The sequence below is a fragment of the Geotrypetes seraphini genome, chromosome 3 (genome assembly GCF_902459505.1).
Source record: "Geotrypetes seraphini chromosome 3, aGeoSer1.1, whole genome shotgun sequence".
Classification (NCBI taxonomy): domain Eukaryota; kingdom Metazoa; phylum Chordata; class Amphibia; order Gymnophiona; family Dermophiidae; genus Geotrypetes; species Geotrypetes seraphini.
The window spans coordinates 396,406,496-396,424,240 of NC_047086.1; the positions used below are offsets into that span (position 1 = coordinate 396,406,496).

General features: G+C 45.6%; 1 protein-coding gene across 2 annotated transcripts in view; it reads right to left on the reverse strand.

Annotated features, from left to right (window-relative positions):
• The window catches only part of DAAM2 (dishevelled associated activator of morphogenesis 2), a 460,184-nt gene that overhangs the window by 168,061 nt on the left and 274,378 nt on the right, over positions 1 to 17,745 (reverse strand). For both annotated transcript variants that reach the window (XM_033939628.1, XM_033939627.1), the window contains exons 9-10: positions 15,807 to 15,873; positions 11,005 to 11,122 (exon numbers count right to left, since the gene is read on the reverse strand). In XM_033939628.1, the coding sequence (XP_033795519.1) occupies positions 11,005 to 11,122; positions 15,807 to 15,873 (185 nt within the window). The remainder of the gene's footprint in view (positions 1 to 11,004; positions 11,123 to 15,806; positions 15,874 to 17,745) is intronic.

Consider the following 17,745-nt stretch of genomic DNA (forward strand, 5'->3'; position numbering starts at 1 on the left):
GTGGTTCCACCTCAAGGAAGGAACCGCTAGGTCAAATACATCAACTAAGTCCTAAATTTTAAAGGAACAAATTTTCAGGATATGGGGGACTATGTCTACAAGGCGCTGCAAAACCGAAGCACGAAGGACAAGGTAGAGGCACTATGGTCGGAGCTGAAATCTACCTTGCAGGAAGCAACCAACATATATATAAAAACCGTGAGCAAACGACGCAGAAAAAATAGACCACAGTGGTTCTCAGCGGAGATCTCAGAACTAGTAAAGCAAAAGAAAAAAGCTTTCGATACCTACAAGCAATCACAACGACTGGAAGCTAAAGAAACCTACCTAGCGAAATCCAGAAAAGTTAAAATGACAGTCAGAGAGGCCAAACTCTGGATGGAAGAAAACATAGCTAGGCAGGTCAAGAAAGGGGAGAAATCCTCTTTTAAATACGTTAGCGACAGGAAGAAGAACACAAGTGGTATTGGGTGCCTAAAGAAACCTGACGGCGACTTTACAGACTCGGATGCAGACAAAGCAGAACTACTCAATAATTACTTCTGCTCAGTCTTCACCTGCGAAGCGCCAGGATCCGGTCCTCAGCTACAAACGGAGGAGAGTGCGGAGGACCCATTCCGGGACATGGAATTTACTGCGAGCGACGTCTACCGCGAGCTATCAAAACTAAAAGTTAACAAAGCAATGGGCCCGGATAATCTACACCCTAGGGTACTTCGAGAATTGAGAGATGTCCTGGCAAAACCATTAGCCGAGCTCTTCAATCTTTCCCTAAGCAAGGGAAAAGTGCCCCTGGACTGGAAATCTGCCAACGTTATCCCACTCCACAAAAAGGGATGTAGGTCAGAGGCTGAAAATTATAGACCGGTGAGTCTCACATCAATAGTGAGCAAACTCATGGAAACGTTGATTAAAAACAGATTGAACACGATTCTGGATGGTGAAAAAGTAAGGGATCCCCACCAGCATGGCTTTACAAAGAGAAAGTCTTGTCAATCCAATCTGATAAACTTCTTTGACTGGGTAACAAAAAAACTGGATGGGGGCGAGTCCCTGGACATCATGTATTTAGACTTCAGTAAGGCTTTTGATAGTGTCCCACACTGTAGGTTATTGAACAAGATGAACTCATTAGGACTAGGAGAAACACTGACAGCATGGGTAGAAGACTGGCTTAACAGCAGGCTACAAAGGGTGATGGTAAATGGTATTCCCTCAAAAACGTCAAAAGTGACCAGCAGAGTGCCACAGGGCTCGGTCTTGGGCCCGATGCTGTTTAACATCTTTATAAGGGATCTGACTCAGGGACTTCGAGGCAAAATTACATTATTTGCCAATGACGCTAAACTATGCAACGTTGTAGCCAGGGCAACAGAACCTGGCAGCGCAACCAGGCCCAACACTATGGAGCAGGACCTACTTTTACTGGAACAATGGTCCAGTACTTGGCAACTAAACTTTAATGCCAAGAAATGTAAAGTAATGCATCTCGGAAGCGGAAATCCATGCAGAACATACATCTTGAACGGTGAAAACTTAACAAGAACTACTGCAGAAAGGGACTTGGGAGTTCTCATCCGAGAAGACATGAAAGCTGCAAATCAGGTGGAGAAAGCTTCAGCAAAGGCTAGACAAATGCTGGGTTGCATCAGAAGGAGCTTTATCAGCCGAAAGCCTGAAGTCATACTGCCCTTGTACAGATCCATGGTGAGACCGCACCTGGAGTACTGTGTCCAGTTTTGGAGGCTACATTATCAAAAGGATGTGAAGAGGATGGAGTCAATCCAGAGAACGGCCACTAGGATGGTCTCAGGTCTTAAAGACATCCCATATGAAGAACATCTGACCAGACTGCGCTTATATTCTCTCGAGGAGTGCAGAGAAAGAGGGGACATGATAGAAACATTCAAATACTTCACGGGCCGCATTGAAGTGGAGGAAGAAATCTTTTTTCTTAAGGGTCCCACAGTGACAAGAGGGCATCCTCTAAAACTTAAAGGGGGAAGATTTCATGGAAACACCAGGAAATACTACTTCACCGAAAGGGTGATTGATCGATGGAATGACCTACCATGCCAGGTGGTCGAGGCCAGTAGCGTGCTCGACTTCAAGAGACGATGGGGCAAACAAGTGGGGTTGCTACAGAGTTATGCTTGTAAGATAGATTCTCATGGGACGGGGGACTCTTGAGTGGGCAGACTTGTTGAGGGAGGTCGGACTTGATGAGGGAGGGTTCTTGAGTGGGCAGACTTGTTGGACCGCTGGCCCTTTTCTGCCGTCATACTCTATGTTTCTATGTGCCTCTCACCTGGTACAGCAGGAAGGGAAGCCCTGAGAGAGGGGAAGATATCATACCACGGGGGGGGGGGGGGGGGGGGGGGGGGGGGAGGATAGAGATACCAAATATTAATGGGAGGGAGGCGCCAATACAAAACTTGGCACAAGGCTCTAAAGTCCCTTGAGCTGGCCCTGTCTTCATCTCTACACTCACTAAGGGGTAGCGTCAAGAACGAGCGTTAAAATTTAGGAACTGGGATGATGAATGCTAAGTGCAAAATCTATAATGGCAGTTCCATGCGGAACTGCCATTAAAAAAATACGAGTCTTGTCGGGTTGAATTGCTCTACGCGCCAGCTTTTAGATTTTATTTGAAAATTGGTACTGTCCATGTGTTTTGGCAGTAAGTCCATTTCTTGTTCTGTGATTCTTAAGACTCCTGAGGCAGGCCTGTTGCACGAAACATGTACGTGTCGAGTCATTGAATCATTGATTGTACCATGATGATATTGGAAGAATAAAGATCTCTACACCTTCAGATGAGTTTGTGGACACTTTTTTTAGTGCACATCATTCTTTTTTGGACAATTCCATTCTTGGTTTCTGGTATTTCATTTGTGGTTTTGTTGTTCCCCTGTTTTGTGAAGTCAATTCTACACCATTCTACCCCAATTTCTACGAGGAATCTATGCAGCTTACAATAAGAGTTAGATCAAGATCAGACAATTACAGTAAAATTGCGGATGCTTAGAGGAAAGGAATCCAGAACAGATGCTGCATTTGACAAGACGTGAGGCAAAAGTTACAAAGAGAAGAGATACGTCGTTAACATCTTCCTGAAGCAGTAATAGTTTTGCACCTAACCTTAGGCGCGAACCCTTACGCCATGTCAAAGGCTGGTTTAAGTGTTTGCGTCTGTTTTACTTGTAACTCCTGGGATTCTAGAACCTGCTTATAACTCCTAGACACGCCCCCCCTCTCATGTCCACCCCCCCCCCTCCCCAGAACTGGCACGCAGAATTCTAGAATAGCGACTAAGAGCTAAACACACTGAAGTCAGTGCTTGTCTAACGATCGTCGCTAAAGCGGATTTGATTGGTTTAGCGACGATCGAATTTGCCGACCCGATGCACAAAACGGCTCACTGCATGGCTTTTTTGCCCAATCTGTGCAAATAAGCTCTATAATATTAAAAGGCCATGCACACTAGCCGAATGATTGATGCACTAACACCGCTTTCCGATGCACAAAAAAAAGGTAATCGCTTTTAGTGGTCCGAAAAAAGCGACTGGTCAGGACCAGTTGCTTACCTGTCCTACTGATACAAATTAATATATTTATAGGTGGACAAGACAATGAAGCTGACGGCACAGAGCGCAGTGGCCGCTAAGAGAGCGAATAGAATGCTAGGTATAATCAAGAAGGGTATTACTACCAGAACGAAAGAAGTTATCCTGCCGTCGTATCGGGCGATGGTTCGTCTGCATCTGGAGTACTGCGTCCAATATTGGTCGCCGTACCTTAAGAAGGATAAGGCGATACTCGAGAGGGTTCAGAGGAGAGCAACGCGTCTGATAAAAGGTATGGAAAACCTTTCATACGCTGAGAGACTGGAGAAACTGGGGCTCTTTTCTCTGGAGAAGAGGAGAATTAGAGGGGATAAGATAGAGACTTACAAGATCATGAAGGGCATAGAGAAAGTGGAACGGGACAGATTCTTCAAACTTTCAAAAACTACAAGAACGAGAGGGCATTCGGAAAAGCTGAAAGGGGACAGATTCAAAACCAATGCTAGGAAGTTTTTCTTCACCAACGGGTGGTGGACACTTGGAATGCGCTTCCAGAGGGAGTGATAGGACAGAGTACGGTATTGGGGTTCAAGAAAGGAATGGACAATTTTCTGTTGCAAAAGGGGATAGAGGGGTATAGATAGAGGATTACTGCATAGGTCCTGGACCTGTTGGGCTGCCGCGTGAGCAGACTGCTGGGCACGATGGACCTCAGGTCTGACCCAGCGGAGGCATTGCTTATGTTCTTAAAACGCCATACCTTTTTTTAAAAATGGGCACAGATGCTATGTATGTGAGGTACACTTGCACAATATCTGCCCCATTAAAAAAAAAAAAGCCAAGCCACCATCCCCCCTCCCGACGACAACCGTGGATCCACGAACCCCCCAACAGAGAGACAGGAGGGATGCCCGCTCTCTCCTGCTATCATGAAAAACTCCTGTGACAGCCAAAATTGGCAGGAAGGATGCCCACTCCCTCCTGACACCAGATGCACCCCCCGCTGCGCCTCCCTCTGTATCCCAGGATACAGAGGAAGGAGCTCAAGGCCCTGATTGTCTCAGATGCCTAAGGCCTCTCCCCGTGCATCACATGATACACCCGGGAGGGGAAGGCCCACCATTTTGGACTGGCGGGTCTTGGAGCTGGAAGGACCAAGCTGACCCAGAAGCCTTACCTCCGATGCATTTGGGTCAGAGGGAAGGCTTCCGGGTTAGGGTTACCAAACGTCCGGATTTCCCTGGACACGTCCTCATGGGTCCAGATTTTCATTCCTGAAAATCTGGGAACCCTATTCCAGGTCAGCTGTCAGCAACGTGTAGGTACTGCTGCAGGCAACCTGAGGAGAAACGGAAATGCTGCACAGGCTGGGGGTGGGAAGGGAGGGAAAGAGAGAGATGCCCACCCACTTTGGGCTCAGGCCCACTTAAAATTGGCTGTCTGGCTACACCACTGCCACAGGCTCCCTTGCGTCCCCTCAGTGCAGCAGAGCTATCTTTGTGCTTTCTTAGAGGCGAGTGGAGAGAAGGAACACCCCCCCCCCCTTGTTTCAGCACTGGAAGCTCGTTTCCTCTCTTCCCATGCAATCTCAGCCTTTTCTTGGCAGGATAGTCCACACCGAACCTGATTGGAAAACTGAGCTGAAAATGGACACCTCTTCACAACTGGTTTCTTTCAGTCCCGTCTCTCGTACAATTAAAGTTGACATTTTGAAAAACTGTATGTGTGAGCAGAATTTTACATTAAACTGGAAGAAATCATCTTGCCAAAGGGGAGGTGTACAGAGCCCAAATCGCCTTCCTTCTGTCCAGTGCTGGCTCAAGGACTTGTGGCTCCCCCATCACCCTTGCCAGCATCGGCTCCTCCCTACCCACCTGGCATCAGTGTCCTCCCTGCCCTTCCTCGCTGGCACAGACTCTCTTTTTACAGCATAAGAACATAAGAAGTTGCCTCCGCTGGGGCAGACCAGAGGTCCATCCTGCCCAGCGGTCCGCTCTTGCGGCGGCCCATCAGGCCTAATTGCCTGAACAGTGTCCCTGACTAATTTTGTAACTGCCTCTAATCCTCTAATCCTATCCCTAATACCTACCTCTACTCCTATCTGTACCCCTCAATCCCTTTGTCCTCCAGGTACCTGTCCAGACCCTCTTTGAAGCTGTTCTCCACTCTTGGCCGTCAGCACCATTCCTGGTTTAAACACAAGTGGTGCCAGTGGTTGTACCGAGAGCACAGCATTGAGAACGGAACATGCTCTCGCCACTGTGAAGGCTGACCCTGTGAGGCAGGCTTTTAGTACCTTAAGAACATAAGAAATTGCCATACTGGGACAGACCAAAGGTCCATCAAGCCCAGTATCCTGTTGCAACAGGTCCCAAGTACTTGGCAGAAACCCAAAGAGTAGCAACATTCCAGAGCTGAGATTATGATGTCATAATGTCTCATTCCACCAATGCCTGAGAGTCAACTTCATCAGTGATGCCACAATGGCTTGATTGTCCTTTATTTGGCTCACATAAGAGCATCAGAATTGCTATCCCGGAACAGAGCAAAGGCTATCAAGCCCAGTATCCTGTTTCCAAAAGTGGCCAACCCAGGTCACAAGTACCTGGCAAGAATCCAAAGAGTAAAACTGATTTTTATGCTGCTTAACCTAGGAATAAGCAGTGAATTTCCCCTAGCCATCTCGCTAATGGCCTATGGACTTTTCTCTTAGGAATTTATCCAAACCTTTTTTAAACCCTGCTAAGCTAACTGATTTCACCACATTCTCAGGCAATGAATTCCAGCGTTTAATTACATGTTGTGTAAAGCAATATTTTCTCCAGTCTGCTTTAAGCTTTGAGCTTTGCTGTCCTGAACTAGTACCTCACCTGGCTCATGCTTTGAGCTGGCCCTGCCATTGCCTCACCGGGAGGAATTCAAGTTTACCCTTTAAATCAACCCTTTAAATCTCCTTGTGACCCTTTTTGTTCTTATTACTAGATCTCTCTTCTTTTTTGACAAAATAGACTTCTTTTTAGTGATAATGTTTTTTATGACCCTTATTTCTAAACCTCGTCTTATACGCACTCACATGCCAAATGTCTCTGTCTTATGGGGTCAGCATGAAACCTGCATGGGGATCTGATGATGGTCTGTTCAGCAGCTGTGCTATTTATTATTTATCACTTTTATAGCGCTGAAAGGCATACGCAGCGCTGTACATTTTGAGATTTAATAGACAGTCCCTGTTCAGAAGAGCTTGCAATCTAACTTGGGCAGACATGACATATAAGGTTGGGGATGCAGAACCCAAGGTGAGAGGAGTTAAAAGCACTCTCAAAGAGGTGGACTTTTAACTTGAAAACTGCCAGAGACAGAGTCCGCCTTAGGGATTTGGCAGTTTGTTCCAGGGATACTACGCACCAAGATAGAAGGGATGGAGTCTGGAGATGGCAGAGGAGGAGAAGGGCACAGGTAAGAGGGACTTACTAGCTGAGCAGAGCTTGCGGGGGGAACATAGGGGGAGATAAGTGAAGAGAGGTAGTGAGGGGCAGCCGAATGAATGCATTTGTAGGTCAGTATGAGGAGTTTGAATTGGTCAGTATGAGGAGTTTGAATTGTATTCGGAAGCGGATGGGAAGTCAATGAAGTGACTTTAGGAGAGGGGTAACGTGAGTTGTGCAGCCGAATTCTGGACGGATTGAAGGGGAGAAAGATGGCTGAACGGAAAACCTGAGAGTAACGAGTTGCCATAATCTAGGCGCAAGGTGATGAGGGAGTGAATAAGGGTTTTGGTAGTATGCTTGGAGGGGAAGGGTCGGATTTTAGTAATGTTATAGAAGAAGAAGCGGCCCATTTTAGCAATATGTTGTATCTGGGTGGAGAAGGAGAGAGAGAAGTCAAAAATGACCAAGAGATTGTGAGCAGATAAGACCGGGAGGATGAGAGTGTTTTCAATAGACAAAGAACTGGGGGAACTAGGAGGTGGGTTTAGGCGGGAAGATGAGCAGCTCTGTCCTAGCCATATTCACTTTTAGATGACGGTGGAACATCCAGGTGGCAATGTCAGACAGGCAGGCTGAAGCCCGGATCTGGGTTTCAGTAGAGATGTCTGGTGTGGAGAGGTAGATCTGAGAGTCATCAGCACAGAGGTGATCCTGGAAACCATGGGAGAAGATCAGCTCTCCAAGTGAGCAGGTGTAGACTGAGAAAAGGAGCGGGAGCAGTCCCAGGACAGAGCCTTGAGGTACACCAATTGATAGCGGGAAGGCTGTGGAGGAGGAACCACCCTTGCATACGCTGAAGGTGCGATGGGAGAGATAGGAAGAAAACCAGGAGAGGACAGAACCCTAGAATCCCAACAAGGACAGCAACAAGGAGTAGGCGGTGATGAACAGTATCAAAGGTGGCAGATAGATTGAGAAGGTTGACGTAGAGTAAAGACCTTTGGATTTGGCCAGGAACAGCTCTGTAGAACTTTGTAAAAGTGGGGAGAGTAGACCAAAGTAGTTGCTCTACAAATCATAGAAACATAGAATATGACGGCAGAAAAGGGCCACTGGCCCAACAAGTCTGCCCACTCTAAGGACCCTCCCCCTAAGCACTTCCACAAAGTGAACCCACATGCTTATCCCATTTTTCCTTAAAATCGAGCACGTTGCTTGCCTTAATTACCTGAAGTGGAAGATCATTCCAACGATCAACCACCCTTTCAGTGAAGAAATACTTCCTAGTGTTGCTATGAAATCTCCCACCCCTGAGTTTCAACGGATGCCCTCTTGTTACCGTAGATCCTATAAGGAAAAAGATATCTTCTTCTACCTCAATACGGCCAGTTACATATTTGAACGTCTCTATCATATCTCCCCTCTCTCTATGTTCCTCGAAAGAGTATAGCTGCAACTTACCTAGACATTCCTCATATGGGAGATCCTTGAGTCCTGAGACCATCCTGGTGACCATTTGCTGAACCGACTCCACTCTCAGTTCATCCTTTTGATAATGTAGCCTCGAAAATTGAACACAATATTCCAGATGAGATCTCACCATGGCATTACAACTTCGGGCTTCTGGCTGACAAAACTTCTTCGGATGCATCCCAGCATTTGCTTAGCCTTGGATGAAGCTTTCTCTACTTGATTGGCAATCTTCATATCTTCACTAATGATTACTCCTAGGTCATGTTCTGCAGCAGTTCTTGTTAAGGTCTCACCATTCAGAGTGTAAGTACTGCATGGATTTCTGCTGCCAAGGTGCATAACCTTACATTTTTTGGCATTAAAACTCAGTTGCCAAATTGCAGACCATTGTTCCAGTAAGAGTAGGTCCTGCGTCATTCTGTTGGGCATTGTGCTTTTGCCCACTATGTTGCACAGTTTAGCGTCGTCGGCAAATAATGCAATTTTGCCTCGAAGTCCGTTAGGCAGGTCCTGTACAAAGATATTAAATAGGATGGGACCCAAGACCGAGTCCTGATCACTTCCAACGTTTCGGAAGGAGTACCATTTACCACCACCCTCTAAAGTCTGCCGCTGAGCCAGTCTTTAACCCATGCCATCAATGTTTCCCCTAATCCCAACGAACTCATCTTGTTCAATAACTTACGGTATGGGACACTGTCAAAAGCCTTACTAAAGTCCAAGTACACGATATCCAGGGACTCTCCCATATCTAGCTTTTTCGTTACCCAGTCGAAGAAACTGATCAGATTGGATTGGCAGGACCTTCCCTTTGTAAATCCATGTTGGTGGAGATCCTTTAGTCTCTCATCGTTTAGGATCGTATCTAATTTGTGTTTAATCAACGTTTCCATAAGTTTACACACTATCGATGTGAGACTTACCGGTCTGTAATTTTCAGCCTCCGTCTTGCATCCCTTTTTGTGCAGCGGAATGACGTTAGCTGTTTTTCAGTCCAATGGGACTCTTCCTATACTCAGGGAAAGATTGAAGAGCATCACTAACGGTTCCGCAAGGACATCTCTCAACTCCCTAAGTACTCTGGGATGTAGTTTATCCGGTCCCATGGCTTTGTTCACTTTGAGCCTTGATAGTTCTTGGTAGACGCTGCCGGCGATAAATTCAAAATTCCGGAACGGGTCGTTTGAGCTCTCCCTTGCCTGCAGCTGTGGACTGTATCCCGGCACCTCGCAGGTAAAGACTGAGCAGAAGTATTCATTGAGTAGTTCGGCTTTATCGGAGTCCGATTCTACATATTTACCGCCAGGTTTCCTAAAGCGCACTATCCCATCTGTGTTCCTTTTCCTGTCACTAACATATCTGAAAAGGATTTATCCCCTTTTTTTATATTATTTGCTAGATTCTCTTCCATCCGAAGTTTGGCATCTCTGACTGCTGTTTTGACAGTTCTAGATTTTGCCCGATAGTCTTCTTTAGCTTCTAGTCTTTCTGATTGTTTGTAGGATACAAATGCTCTTTTCTTCTGTTTCACGAGTTCCGAGATCTCCGCGGAGAACCACTGAGGTTTATTATTTCTCCGCTGTTTACTCACTTTTTTTATATAGAGGTTGGTTGCTTCCTGTAGTGTAGATTTTAGAGCAGACCACAGTACCTCCACACTATCTGTTGTGTCCTGGTTTTGTAGCGTCTCGTAGACAAAATTTCCCATGCTCTTGAATTTAGTACCTTTAAAGCTAAGGACCTTTGTGGATGTGTTTGATCTAGTGAAACCTTTCCTGAGGTGAAACCACACCATGTTGTGGTCACTGGAGGCTAACACTTCGCCCACTGAAACCTCTGTGACACTAGCTCCGTTGGTGAGTATCAGGTCCAGTATCGCCTGATCCCTAGTGGGCTCCAATACCATCTGTTTGAGTCATGCTCCCTGTATGGAGGTTAGTAGCCTCCTGCTGCCGCTGGTCATAGCGGAAAGTTTGTTCCAATCGGCATCAGGCATATTGAAGTCCCCCAACAGTACTGTGTCTCCACGCAGTGTGATGGTCTCGATGTCTTCGATTAATTCTATGTCCATGTCATCCTGTTGCCTTGGAGGTCTATATACAATGCCAAGATACAGGCATTTGTCATTTCCCCTGGCCAGGTTAACCCAGAGGGATTCCCCGTTATACTTGACCCCTGTGATTCTGATAACTTTGATGTCCTCTTTGATGTATAGTGCTACCCGTCCTCCTATTTTGCCCTCTCTGTCTCGACGGAGCAAGTTATATCTATTCATGCTTTTTGTGAATCTGTGTAGTGCTTGCATGGGGCAGTGGATGATGACTACTAAGGGTTCCGGAAGAGGTCAGGGTGGGCTCTGAATGAGCCAAACACCCGCAGAGTAAAGAACGTGCCGCTATCTCAGGAAAATCTATATTTTAGCTGTTCCTGCTACTTTAAGGAGACTTTTAAGGCCCTGAGAGTTTCCATGCCCCAGGACTGCAGGAAACCTCAACCCCGGCCCCATCCCGTCTCGCTTCCACGTTGGATATACTCACAAGGCATCTGCAAGGAATGCTGGAGAATCGATAACAAGTATGGATACGCCTCCGTGTGTTTCAATCGCTTCTTTACCAACTCGAACATCTGCGTGGCGCTCTTGGTGTCAACGTGAATCTAGAGTGAGCCAAAGCAGAGGAGACAGTAGGAGCTTGGGTTGAAAAGTGCGCCGCCAGCCCCACGGCACACTGGCACAATCTCTCAGATAGCACAAACGTTCAGTTTAATGAGTCAAAATGTACCCCCTCTTCTACGAACGCATGGCGCAGGTTTTCACGCCGGCAGCGATGGTAACTGCTCTGACACTCACAGAATTCCTATGAGCGTCGGAACAGTTACCGCTACTGCCGGCACAAAAACCCGCGCTATGCGTTCATAAGAGGGGGGATAGTTAGGAAAAAAAATACCACCGCAGAGAGACATCAGAACAGGACAGTTAGGAAACGTGGGGATTGCAGCCATGTTCTGATTCCAGTGTGGTAGGGTTGTCCAGAAAAACTTAAAGTTGGAAAAACTGTGCCAGTTGAAGTTTTCCCCATGAATTTCATTGTGCTTGATCAGAAAATAATTTTTTAAAATTTTTTAAAGCCCTTCCTGAAGTCTCTCAAAGCCACTGATTATATAAAGCTCTGTTTTCCTTGAAATTTGCTATTAGTTTTGCTTAATGGAGCAAAGTTCTTGCTATTATGGCTATAACTTTTATGTTTTCACACTCAGCGATGATACATTGTTAAAAAAAGACATTTTTGTCAAGTCTATTTTATTGAAAAAGAACCATAAATCAGTACAGAAATAACACGAGAGTCTCCACGATGCTTATTATAACAAGTGGGGTTGGATTCCTAAGAACCCCACTAACACAATGTTACAGCCACAAAAGAATAGGAAAACATTCTCATGTCATCAGATGATAAAAATAATTTTTATGCAAAAAAAAATCTAGCTTGCGATCTATCCCCCTCCCCCCTGGCCTTGAGAATTTGAAAATTTGCTTACCAGCTTCTAACCCCTTCAAATTATAAATGGCCTAGAGGAATTTAAGACTAAACACCTTGCTGGGGAGAGGGAGGGAGAGAAGGAGGGATGAAAGGAGAGAGATGGTGGAGACTGTTGATGTAGGGTGGGGAGTGCAAGTGACAGAGGATGGCGAACAGCAAGGATGGAGGTTGGTGGAGACAGATGCTGGAGAACATGGGGAAGGTAGAAGAGAGAGGTGCTTGACACCAGGGAGTGGAATAGAGAGATGCTGGAAACCACAGTGAGGGGGGGGGAGAGATACTAGAGACCTCGGAGTGGAGGGGAGGAAGGGGAGGAATAGGGAGGGAAAGAAGGAGGGAGGAAAGAAAGGAATAAGAGAGATGGTAGAAACTGCTGATGTAGGGTGGGGAGTGCAAGTGACAGAGGATGGAGAACAGCAGGGTGGGAGGTTGGTAGAGACAGATGCTGGAGAACATGGGGAAGGTAGAAGAGAGAGGTGCTTGACACCAGGGGGTGGAAGTGAGAGATGCTGGAAACCACGGGGATGGGGGGAGAGATACTAGAGACCTCGGAGTGGAGGGGAGGAAGAGGGAGGAAAGAAAGGAATAAGAGATATGGTGGAGACTGTTGATGTAGGGTGTGGGTGAAAGTGACAGAGGATGGAGAACAGCAGGGTGGGAGGTTGGCAGAGACAGATGCTGGAGAACATGGGGAAGGTAGAAGATGCTTCAGACCAGGGGGTGGAAGAGAGAGATGCTGGAGACCACAGGGAGGTGGGAGAGAGATACTAGAGACCTCGGAGTGGAGGGGAGGAAGAGGGAGGGAGAGAAGGAGGGAGGAAAGAAAGGAATAAGAGAGATGGTGGAGACTGCTGATGTAGGGTGAGGAGTGCAAGTGACAGAGGCTGGAGAACAGCAGGGTGGGAGGTTGGCGGAGACAGATGCTGGAGAACATGGGGTAAGGTAGAGGAGAGAGGTGCTTGAGACCAGGGGGTGGAAGAGAGAGATACTAGAGATCTCGGAGGGAGGGGAGGAAGAAATAGATGTTGGAGTCCGAGGGCGAGGAGAATGAAGGAGAGAAATGATGGAGACCACAGAGGTGAGGTGTTAGAGAGGTGTTGAAGACCATGAGGGAGAGGTGGAAGAGAGAGAGAGAGAGCGAGAGAGATTATTCAGAAAGGAAGAGAAAATAAAACAAAGAATATCATAATGCTTATCACTCTATGGTGAGATTGCATTTTAGGGATTCATCCTAATTCTCTAAACTTAGAGCTTAAACATAAGCATCGCCACTGTGGAAGGTGCCATAAACTGCGCTATGGTTTTGTAAAAGGGGGGGATGTTAGGCAACGGTACAGTGCGTACAGCTGCCTATCTTCTGCCACGCTTCCATAATCAGGACCATAGCGCATAAATAGAAGTGGGGTGCACAGAGGGAGGGGCTCGGGCAGAGTATTGAAATGTCAAGAACTTATGAGCAGTTATAAAATACTGACATTTATAGGCTTCTGCAATGGAATCTGGGAACCCAAACGCCATTCAAGGATTCATGCTCAGAGCGCCGTATTTTGGCAATTAAATGTTGGTTCTCTTCACAGAACTAACCTCATTGTGTGTAATTCTGGTCGCCACATCTCATAAAAGAGATAGTGGAACGGGAAAAGGTACAGAGAAGGGTGATCCTAATGATTACCGGTAAGTAGATGATAGTTTCATGAAACGACTCTCAAAAGCTAAAGGGGTTAAGGCTTTTCAGCAAGGAGAACGGACAGCTGAGGGTCGATAATATAATAATAATGAACTTTATTTTTGTATACCGCCATACCAATGAGTTCTAGGCGGTTTACATCAAGAAAGGCTGAACAATCAGCGAAGCATATAAATACACCACATATATATATCAATAAATACAATACTAAACAATTAAGATATGAATTTATCATACAAATAGGTTTTCAGTACTTTTCTAAAAGCATGATAAGATTGAGCTTGAGGTATTAAAATACTCCACCAGGTGTTCGTTTTGCTAGCCTGGAATACTAAAGTTTGATCAAAAAATCTTGTGTAGCGACAAGCTTTGGGGGATGGAAATGCAAACCAGTAAGATTTGTGTGTATTCTTGTTCATTCTATGAAATTCAAAATGAGATACAAGATAAGCTAAACCAAATAATACTTTAAAACAGGTACAACCAAATTTAAACAGAACTCTTATCTCAAACGGCAACCAGTGAAGTTGTCTATAATAAGAGCTAACATGGTCGTAATTTTTTTAGACCAAAGATCAAACGAACTGCTGAGTTTTGTATTATTACTTTAGATGATCAGACGGATTTAATGATAAAGAAGTGTTTTTTTCTGTTCTTTGGAAATTGTGCACTATTAAGAAATACTTTGATCTAGTGTCGGTTCAGTCTTCAGTCCTGTCCGTCCTGGATTATTGTAATATAATTTATTTGGGATCTCATTAAAAAAAACTCTTAACAGATTAAGAATAATAAAAATACAATCATGTTAGCTGATGGTCGATATGACAGAGGCCTATAAAATCCAGAATACAGTTGAACGGATAAAGACAAATCAATTGTTTACTCTTTCAAAAAGGCAGTATAGTATTCCAGGCAGCAAAACTAGACCGGCAACTCTCCAATCTACTGACCACGACACCAGACTACAAAACTTTCAGAAAAGAAATCAAAACCCTGCTATTCAAGAAATCCATCAAAACAAACTAACACCGCAGGAAGCACTTCACTCCCCCGAAGTAACCCGTTCAACTCTGTAACTCTTCTGGAAATGTCCAGATAACCTCCTATGTAATCCGCCTTGAACCTCACAGTAATGACGGAATAAAAGTCACTAATGTAATGTAAAAAGTACAAAGAGTAGAGAAAACTTCATGAAGATACAGATTATGCATAGGAGAAAATATTTTTTCACTCAACATATAGTTCGGCTCTGGAACTCATTGTTTTATTGTTTGTTCCAGTCATTAATGTTGCTAGACTTTAAAAAAAAGCCAGTGCTTATCCCATAAGGCATGCCAGCGGAGCCATACACTTTGTGAATCTGTGCAGCGCTACTTGAGATTAGAAGAGTTTTACTCCCCCCTCCCCCCCCCTTTTACAAAACCGTGGAAGTGGTTTTTAGTGCAGGCTGGCACGCTGAATGCTCTGCTTTGCTCCCGACGCTCATAGGAATTCCCCGAGCACCAACGTGGCACCTCTCTGCCCCTCCATGCCATGCTCATGCCCTCCCTTCCCCTCACCCGTGTACCTCTTTAAATCTTCGCTAGTGTGAGCAACTTCTCAGGCTACTGCTCACGCCGGCCTGACTTCCCTCTTCACTTCCGGGTCGCGGGGCCAGGAAGTGACACCAGAGGGAAAGCTAATGCCGGGAATCTTTAAGATTTAAAGAGGTACAGGGTGAAGGGAGGGCAAGAGTATGGTGTGGTGGGTGAGGAAGAAGCAGAGGGGCAGAAAGGAGGGCACAGGGGGGCACCACTGGCCCGAGCGCCTCCTATCCTCGCTACACCACTGCACATTGTGCTACATATATATGAGCTCTATTTGAATACACCAGCCTAGGTCTTGGGCACAATCCAAGCACGTTGATCTTATACTTGTCATTATGGATGGCTTGAAAACTAGAACTGCTAGGGTACTTCCAGGGATTGGGCTGAAAATGACTTTGCTAAAGGCATAAGCTTTAGTGAGCATGTATGAAGGAGATCTTTCTGCCAATCTATGCTACTAAGCCCTATAAACCCCTTTAGTGCTGTTCTAGCCTCCCGACACTAGAGGCAGTGCTGCACACAACACTTACCATGTCAAATCTCTTGGCAAGTTCCAAATCATCTTCATTTCTCACCATATCAAAGAAGTCTAAATGCCTACAGGACACAAAATACATTTGCTTAGTGTTCATGGGATATCACTGCTACACAAATCAAGTGATTTTTTTTATTTTACTACAGTAATGATTTTTTTTATTTTACTACAGTAATGATTTTTTTTATTTTACTACAGTAATGATTATCGTGCCACTCTCTACAAACTAAAGTCAATAACTATTAGTCTCAGGAGCTACCAATATGTTTTTTGAGGCAGCACAGAACCTAGGGCCCTTCACACCTACAACAGAACTCCTTTCCTCCCATTACCTCAAATCCGTAAGAAACTTAAATGTGTCATCTGGAATCTGACCCCACATTCCAGGTTGGCAAAAAAACCCATACAGAGTCAGCTCTATGTCAGACGGATAAGGCAGTTGCCTAAGGTGGCAGATTCTGAGAATGCGTAATCAAGGCACAACAGGTCCTGACAGCCACAACTGTGAAAAACCATCAGTATTATACTTTCTCTCATGGAAGGGCGGACAATTTTCAAATAAGCTATTTTACCTGCTTAAATGGCTTTTGGAAACTGTCCTCATCGTGTAAATATATACAAAACATAATATGAAATCCATTTTGGGCAAGATGTTGGGAGGGCTGATGCTAGGGTAATCATGATTGTTGAGTATAATTGTCAAAAATCTTGGGGGAGAGAGGCTAGGGCAGTGGTCTTCTCTAATTTTTAAGTGAGGGCTATTTTGGGTCCAAAAAGGCTGAAGGAGAGCTGACAAATATCTTCCTACTTGGAGCCATGATGTCAATAGCGCTTCTCAACATTCATTCCTACCAGAACACCTGGCCTCGGTCACACAATGAATCCTATGCAAATACAAGGCCACAAACTAAAAGTCCTACTACACACAACTGTAACCCATGATGCCAGACTCTGCATCCAGAGAAATAGAGAAAAATGCAAAATATAAACAGCAGATGTAAAAGAAAAAGAATTGAAAATGAAATAAATTGTCCTACCTTTGTTGTCTGGTGGTTTTATTTTTCTAATCATCTTTTCCCGGACTTTGGCTGCACTTCCTCCTCTCTGAGCTCTTAATTGTTTCCAGGACCTTCTTATCCATTTGCCGTTTTTCTCTCCTTCACTTTCTGCCCTCCATCCATCTTTAGCATTAACTTTTAACATTCAACTTGCTTGCATTTTTCTGCTTCCTTCTCAATCTGTCCATGTTTTCCCCTCCGCTCCATCCATGTGCACCATCTCCTCCCTCCCTCTACCCTTCCCCTCCTCTCCATCTATGCGCACCATCTCTCTGTTCTTCCTCTCCTCTCCATCTATGCGCACCATCTCCTCCCTCTCTCTACCCTTCCCCTCCTCTCCATCCATGTACACCATCTCCTCCCTCCCTCTACCCTTCCCCTCTTCTCCATCTATGTGCACCATCTCCTCCCTCCCTCTACCCTTCCCCTCCTCTCCATCTATGCGCACCATCTCTCTTTTCTTCCTCTCCTCTCCATCTATGCGCACCATTTCCTCCCTCTCTCTACCCTTCCCCTCCTCTCCATCCATGTACACCATCTCCTCCCTCCCTCTACCCTTCCCCTCTTCTCCATCTATGTGCACCATCTCCTCCCTCCCTCTACCCTTCCCCTCCTCTCCATCCATGTACACCATCTCCTCCCTCCCTCTACTCTTCCCCTCTTCTCCATCTATGCGCACCATCTCCTCCCTCTCTCTGTTCTTCCTCTCCTCTCCATCTATGCGCACCATCTCCTCCCTCCCTCTACCCTTCCCCTCTTCTCCATCTATGCGCACCATCTCTTCCCTCCCTCTACCCTTCCCCTTCTCTCCATCTATGTGCACCATCTTCTCCCTCTCTCTGTTCTTTCCCTCCTCTCCATCTATGTGCACCATCT